An 8,508-nucleotide genomic window follows, 5' to 3' on the forward strand; every position below is an offset into this window, starting at 1 on the left:
GTCTTAGCTTCTGGTTCTCTCTTTTGATTTTATATTGTTGAGGCCGGATTGATTTTGTCTTCAGGAGTTCCGCGGTGGCCCAACTCCAATGTGGATCAGAAGTTTTCAGACTTTCTCCTTAGGTCTGGAATCTTCTAAGAATGCTTTTGGCCTCAGGAACTTGGGTGGCACTGACCTGAGACCCTTGCCGTGGCTGCGCCACGCAGGGAAGCAAAGGCAGATGGGGAGGGAAGAAGCCCCAAGATTTCCCAGGGAGTGGATTGAGTAGCTGGGTTGTACTGGATGCAAAGGATCAGGGAGAGTAAAGGTAAGCCTCGGAGCCCTAGAAAGAGGCTGTCAGCCCCAGAAAGAGGCTGGCGGGTGTTGGAGGACCAGGGAAGTAGAAGGAGATGAGGTTGGGGCCAGGACCAGAAGCGGTGCTCCTGGAGCCCAAGAAAGGAACTGAGTTGGTCTGGTGAGAAGGATCAGGAAGCAATGATGTGGAGAGTTGCTCTATAGACTTACCCCAAGAGGCCTGAGGATGGTAGTGCAGGCTAGGAGAAGCAGAGAGAGGTGAGGGTGGGGCCTTGTCCAGAGGCAGAGCTCCTGGGGCCCAAGGAAGGCACCAAGCCGGTCTGGGTGAAAAGGGTCAGGAACAGCACTGGCTCCCCAGGTGTCTGGGGCCCCAAGACTAGGAATGGCACAGGGCCCAAACTAGGAGTAAAGAACAGCGGGGGAGATGAAAGGGTGAACTCGGCTGGGGGAGTCAAGGCCCGGAGGCTTGCGCTATAGACTTACCCCAAGAGAGGCCTGAGGGCAGGAGAGCGGGCCAGGAGAATTAGCAGGTGGTGCAGGTCCGGGAAGCAGGGAGAGGTGAGGGTGGGGCCAGGTCCCGCAGAAGCAGTGCTCCTGGAGCCCAAGAAAGGGACTGAGTTGCTCTCGGTGAGAAGGATCAGGAAGCAGTATTGGTTCCCAAGGTGTCTGGGGCCCCAAGACTAGGAATGGCGCAGGGCCCAGACTAGGGGTATAGAACAGCGGGAGGGATGGAAGGCTGAATGTGATTAGGGATTCCCGGCGCGGAGAGCTGCGCTATAGACTTACCCAAGAGGCCTGAGGATGGTAGTCCACACACTAATTTTTTAAAGAAAGAACTATCTCCTATGGAACCAGAAAGCTGTCTTTCCCGAGTCATTCAATTCAAGCCTCTATAAATTTTAAATAATGTTTATTTTATATGTATGAGTGTTTTTGCCTACATGTATATAAGTGCATCTGTGTTGTGCAACTCCCACAGAGGCCAGAAGAGGGCGTCAGATCCCCTGGACCTGAAGTTAAGGATGGCTGTGAGCCACCATGTGGATGGTACTGGGAAGGGAGCCCAGGTTCTCTGCAAGAGCAGCCAATGATCTTAACAGTCTCTCTAATGACATCAATTCAAGCCTTTAAAGAGAGGCCCAGAATATAAGTGCAGATAACATTGTGATACATATGGAAATAATAGCAAGCAAGTGATAAAAGACCAATGCTTACTTCCAAGGGCAATAATAGGAAGGTTTAGCACCAATATTGTTTTAAATTTTTTTAATCTATTATTTTTATTTTATGTGCATGAATGCATTATCTGCATGTAGATAGGTGTAACTGTGTCATGCAATGCCCACAAAGGTCAGAAGAAGGTGTCAAATTCCCTGGAATTGGAGTTACAGACAATTGTTAGCCACCTTGTGGATGCTGGGAATCAAACCCAGGTCCTCTGTAAGAGCAGCCAATGCTCTTAACTGCTGAGCCATCTCTCTAGCCCCAAGCACCAATCTTTGAAAACAAAAACTTGTGCAGTATAGAAGGAAGCATAATTGTTCTTCAGTAAGAACATTATGACCAAAATGTTGGTATAAATGATTTTTTAATATCTCCACAACTCTGTAGTCACAATTCTGTATTACAGAATGGAAATCCTGACTGACAGAAATCATTCCTAGTCAGGAATGAAACCAGTCTCTGTACTCATATGGAATATGTTCAGGAAAAACCATATTTATTTTAATTTTCTGGAGACTATGTCCTCCATATTTTCTGGAGAAATGAACACGTTTTCAAATAGAAAATATGCTTATTTCTGAAGCAAATTAGAGTTGTTATATATAAGAAAGTTATAAACATGCTAGCAAACCCCATTACCTCTACCTTATATAGTTAATTTTACAAGCACTTAAAGCTGACCTTTTTGGGGGGGATTGGGGGACTTTTTTGAGACAGGGTTCCCCTGTAGTCCCACCTGATCTGGAACTCGCTAAGTATGTCAGGCTGGCCTTGAACTCACAGAGATCCATCTGCCTCTGCTTCCTAAGTGCTGGGAAGTTTGAGCCACCATGCTGGGCTAATAAAGTTGACTTGAAAGACTTAATTGTTACCAATTGTTATGCCTTTCTTTTGAGCCCTCTACATTGCTTAGCAGGGTCTATGGGTGGACGCACCCTTTTCCCACTAGGTTGCATTCCTGCGGTCTGCTTGCCACCTGGTGGACTGTGCACCACCAGAAGCCTCGGTCGGGTCCAGGGTGAGGCAAGAAGATGCGAGCCACACATGGAGTGAGGAAAGAGCAGAGGAAGTTCAGGGAAAGACGAATCCAGTTTGGGCAAATGTGCCTGGCCACCACTCAGGACAAGTGTCTGACTAGTCCTGCCTGCTCTTGACCAACCACATAGGGACAGGAGTCCGAGTCAATTCTCCCAGGAAGACCTCTTATAGGATCCTCTCACTCAAGTCCATGGGCTGTGTTATGGTTCATGTCTCTCCGAATCAAGGATCTGATCACAACACAGCTAAGCAGGAGGGTTTCTCCCAGACCAGGTGTTGGGGGGCGGTTAGGTGTTCACCCGCTCCTCTTGTCCTTCCACCTTCTGTCTTGGGGCTAGAAGGAAAGGGTCGCAGGCCCAGCGGCCATTGGACTCTTACCCTAGCACTTGCTCCTGTCACATGGCAGGCCTGCTTGGAAAGAACAGGTGAGACTCCAGCCCTCTTTGGCTGGTTCTGGAACTGGGCAAGGGGACACAGGTGTGCTGGCCTGGTCACATGGTAGCTCTAAAGTTGACTTTTTAAAATAACTTCATTCTATATTTCTTTCTCTTTTATGACAGCTAAGTAACAACTATGAAAGAAGCAGAGAGCTGAAGGAATGCTAACCGGGCATTTTTAACTATCAATAAAGAAAGGAAACAAGGCTATAATTCTTCGAAGTTATAATTCCAGTTCAGATCTTAACAATGATAATAATAGTAAGCGATAACAGAAACTAATGTTTACTGAATGTGTAATATATCAGATACCCCTCTAAGTACTGTATATTGTCTAATTCTGTCAAGAACAGAATGAACTAGGAATACTACTTCCGTTCTGCATATAATGAAACATGAGGTTAAGCAAGTAGTCCCTGGTCTCCTTGTGGTAAACGGGTAAAGCAAGGAGAGAAAACCAGAGCCTGTGGTTTGGCTCTAGCCTTGTAAGTTCAAATATGTTTGCTATTCTACTTACCTACAGGGACACGATTAATTTAAAATAAACAGGACAGCATTTAATCAACTAGGCAAAAGCTTTTTCAAAATGCACTTTGTACACCAGCCTCAAAACTACCAGACAAAAAAGGAAAAAAGAAAAGTTTCCAGTTGCTTTCTCCAGTTGTGCATCATAAGAATATTTCTGAAATCATAAAGCATGGCACAGAAGCTATCAGAGGTTTCAAACTACCTAATAAGAGCTTCTCACAAGTTAAGTATATAGAAGGATCTACAATGAATCTTGATTCCTATAGCTGTGTTATAACTTCAATACCTGTTATATCTCACCTATATTTATATTTTAGTTTCAATGATACCTTGGCTCCCGACTTAAATAATCTACAAGATCTTAAATAGAAGGCAGCAATGTATGCAAAGCCTGTTGAGGACTGTGGGAACTGATGGTTGCAGGAAACTGTTCTTTAAAGATTCAAGCCTTATAGCTAGATTTTTCAAGAGACCCAACATCTAAAAACCATTTTTATTCTCCACTTTGAGGAAAGGGATTAAAAGGAAGAAAAAGTAAATATTAATTTCAATAAAAGTCAAAGTACTGACAGAAAAATTCAGAGGTACACACAGAAAAGTAGTACACTGGAGACTAGAAAGGATATTTTTAGAAAGTGAAAAATTGCATAAAGTTCCACTAATAGCAACTGAAATCCAATGGACAAAACAACAAGATGCCAGGTGACATGATAACAGAGAAGATGAAAGTCTAGGTTAAGCAAGAATAATTATCAAGTTCAGTAATAGTTATCACATATGAATCCAAGTAACTTAAGAGGTTAGTCGTCAGAGAAAGGATGTTACAAATTCTAGCTTATCGAGTGCAAAATGACTTGGCCTAGGATGTGACTGTATTAGTGAGAGATCTGGGGGAAAAGACAGAATTACCTGGAAATAACAGAGGTCAAGGTACTAAAAGAGCAGGAGAGTAAAGGATCATGCCAAAGGATGCTAAAGTGGCTAAGGATAACAACAGAGAATGTGATGGAAAAGTGACAACTTCAGGAAAACTTAAATAGACTGAAAACTATAATAAAGGCCATATGGGAACAGTCTCAATCACTATCAAGATGGTAATGATGGTACCACCAGGACACATCTTAAAAACAGCATATCTAATTTAGCTTTAGTGTAAACATTATACTAAGATGTTGACATCCACAAAGAAAACTATCTTTCTGTCATCCAGAAAGGCAATTCAATCTGCCATGGGCTAAACACGCATCTACCATCTTGAAGATGAAGAAACAGATGATACACTCAGGAGACACAACACTTACCTTCTAGGAGCTTATTTATCTTAGATTTCAAAATAGAAATGCTAATGCAATAAAGCAAAACCTAAACATATATTTGAAAAATGATGACTAAATACAAATTAATATAATTTAGAAATTACTTTAAATGGCTGGAAAATTTAATTTTATCTGAAATTGCTTTCTCTAGAGTTAGCAATGGCACATGTTAAAATATTAAGTGTACTGAATGTATTAGAATAGGGAATTAAGAATTAAGAATTGTATTGAATGTAATAAAATAAAGAAACTAAGAATCAAAAAAAAACTCTAGCAAAAGTATGTAAACATATCCAAACTGTGTACATTAAAGATAAGAGCATCATTTAGTAGCCCTTAGCCCTAACCTAGCAACCTGAGTGTAATTGTGTGATTAGCCAAATGACATAAGAAACTGATAAACATATGTTCGTCAAGTCATAATCTTCTGACTGATCCCGTCTCTGGACCGTGAGAAAAAAGGGGAACTTCACGCCGTGAACATCCAGACCTGACTCGACCCTCGACAGCAAGACAACCAAGCTGAGCCGAGACTACCGTCACCACATCCGACTGAGACGACATCACTCGGGCATTGGCCCTAGGACTGGTAGTCTTATCTGTCATTGTGTTATGTGTAAAATTTGTTTATGATTCCCCAAATAAATGCATTGAAAGACATTGGCTCTAGCAATATTTATCCTCCCTCGCATAACGAGGTGATGCTCAACTAAGCCTTAATAACTCCACTTGCGACATTAAGCTTTGAAGTATTGGATTTGAAACTTACACTCAAAGCTTTCCAGTACTAATAAAACTGACTGGTATTCAATTTTAGTAAATTAAAGACATTTGTCACAGTATTTGATTATTTTCTCTGCAGTATTCAAATATGTCATCCAATTTAGTAAAAATCTGTATTTTTATGGCTCCCACTGATGCAAGAAAGAAATGAAGTCTTTTAATAAAAGAGACTATAAATTAAATAAATACAATTAGAATAATTAATCAGAACTGAGTTTTACACTGCTGATACTGACTTGCCTCAGTGAGAGTTAATGTGAATCTCATTCTAAACCAACTTTGGATTATCATCTCTCTACTTCCTTTTGATGGAAAAGAATTCCACGAGATGAAGCCATAAACTTTACTGATGCTGAGGCAACACTACACCGCAGTGGAAAGAAAACAAGAGTAAACAAGTTAAAATTGTCAGGTTGGCTTTACAAATTTAGACAGCATCACAAAATACTTACCAATACAGACATCAATTTTCCCTTTAATAGCAGCTTCATGTAGAGGTGTATAGTTCCAGTTATCCCTGGCATTTGGATCTGCTCCTTGGCACAGTAACAGACTTACAACTTCAGCATGGCCGAAAGAACAGGCATTATGAAGTGGGATGAGACCCCCATCATCACGAGCATGTACGTTGGCACCCATCTGGAGCAAGTGTTCAACAACATCCTTCCTTCCAAAGCCTACAGAGAAAAGGGTAAAGTTTCATAAGTTAAATTCCTAAAAAAAAGCAATTAGGAAATCTTTAACAATAATAACCCATAGGTACTGTACACTATAGTAAAGAGGAAAAAGAAAACAGCTAAAAACATCAAGTCCATTCAAACTCATCTTCCCATTTCAAGAACTAGAACTAAGAAAGGCATTCCTTGGTTATTTGGCAGTTTATTAAAAAATAGTTCTTAATTGTAGGAGTTAGTGCGGCCTGAACAACCTGCGCATGTGCGCTGCAAATGCGCCAAAAACATCCGGCTGACTTTAACCTGTATTCTGTCAAAGGACATGAAGACAGCTAATGCAAGATGGCTCAATGGAGAGCGCCAATGAGGATCAGACACCATCCGAGAAAGTCTACTGGGGCCAATGGGACACCGGGAGGTGGGATATAAGGGGGACCCATATCAGCAATAAACGAGTCTGCAGCTGCCCGCACTGCCTGCTTCTCCCCTGACTCCCGGTTTCTGTGTCATGACTCCGTGCTGACTCTACCCCCACCCGGAGGGCCCCAGGACACCCGCAACACTTAATCACTTGCTATGGCAAGGCAGCTGTGCGGGTAATACATGATGAATGATACTCTTGTGCAAAAGTGAGTGTTGTCTGAACACTCAACTTTCCCCTCAATCTTTACATGAAAAAATTACACACATAAAACTCCTCCATGTATTTTATATTTTAGGTTAATTACTGCTGACTTTCAAATCAAAGACAAGTCACAGCATCCAGCATTAAAGAAATGAGAAGAATGTAACAGAAATAGATGATAACAGTTCATTCCCAGGTCTCCACACCAAAAAGAAAAAGATGGTAACAGCTTGGTTAAGGACATTCACAAACAAGAAGGAAGAAAGACACCAGAAAATCTACTATTGGGACCTGTGGTGGTTTGAATGAGAATGCCCCCCATAGGCTCCGAGTATTTGGACATTTTGTCCCAAGTTGGTGGCACTGTTTTGAGGGGTCTTAGAAGGTGTGGCTATGCTGGAGGAAGCAAGTCACTAGGGGCAGGCTTAGAGAGTTCATAAGCCTTGAGGGATCTCAAACGGCTCTCTTGCTTCCTGTGTCCGCTTGAAGACGTGAGTGCTCTGCTTTCTGCTCCTGCTTCAGCCACTCCTGCCACGATGTCTCCCCACCACGATGGACTGTAATTCCACTGGAACTGTAAACACAAATAAACTCTTCCTTCTGTAAGTTGCTTTAGTCAGTGTTTCTATCATAGCACCAGAAAAGTAATTAATGCAGTAATGCCAGCCAAACTTATGTAAAATACAACGTAGATCACTGCATTTGAGGAAAACCAGAGCAAGAAAGTGTGAAGAGCAGCATTTGAGAATACAGAAGCAGACACTAACAAAAGGTATCACAGCTTTCAGAAAGGGAAGGTGGAGGGAGGAGCCAGATAGGACCTGAAGAGGTGTGAAAGCAACACTTAGGGAAGATATGCTGAGGAGGACAGGACCACAGAAGACAAGGAGCAAAAACATTAGGCAAAGACCAATCTGATAAAGATTTAGTAAGACCAACAGAAAAAAAGAAAAATGGCCTCAAATAATATTAAATGTAATACAACAATGAACATACAAACTACATTGCAATGAGTTCAAAAATGAAACTGCACACATTAGCATTTAATAACTGTTTCCACTTTATAGTTTATTAGGCCCTTTCAGCTATGTAGCATGACCTCTGTGCTGGTACTGAGTAAAATTAGAAAATGGCATATTAAATAAAACTAAAAGGAAGCAAGAGTTCTATCTTCCTCCACTTTATACATAAATGAGAACCATGTGGAAAATAGAAAAAAGACATTCTGTGTGCTCCATACTACCTATAGAAATTCATTCATTTCTAGGAAAGCAAATGCTAAGAAAGTCTCCCCAAATTAAAAAAATATGTTTCCATAGACACATATCAAAAAATCAGAATTATACTTCCATGGAAAATGTTCCTTAAATTAAGCTGAAATAGGGGAGATAAGTCAATTTTATATTACTAATTAGAAAAAAGACATTCTGTGTGCTCCATACTACCTATAGAAATTCATTCATTTCTAGGAAAGCAAATGCTAAGAAAGTCTCCCCAAATTAAAAAAATATGTTTCCATAGACACATATCAAAAAATCAGAATTATACTTCCATGGAAAATGTTCCTTAAATTAAGTTGAAATAGGGGA

General features: G+C 41.2%; 1 protein-coding gene across 1 annotated transcript in view; it reads right to left on the minus strand.

The window, feature by feature from the left end:
* Tnks (tankyrase) overlaps positions 1 to 8,508 on the minus strand; it is a 214,673-nt gene that overhangs the window by 171,577 nt on the left and 34,588 nt on the right. The window contains exon 2 of the mRNA XM_008832600.2: positions 6,073 to 6,297. Within this exon, the coding sequence (XP_008830822.1) occupies positions 6,073 to 6,297 (225 nt within the window). The remainder of the gene's footprint in view (positions 1 to 6,072; positions 6,298 to 8,508) is intronic.

Source organism: Nannospalax galili, unplaced genomic scaffold, assembly GCF_000622305.1.
Source record: "Nannospalax galili isolate Female #2095 unplaced genomic scaffold, S.galili_v1.0 scaffold676, whole genome shotgun sequence".
NCBI lineage: Eukaryota > Metazoa > Chordata > Mammalia > Rodentia > Spalacidae > Nannospalax > Nannospalax galili.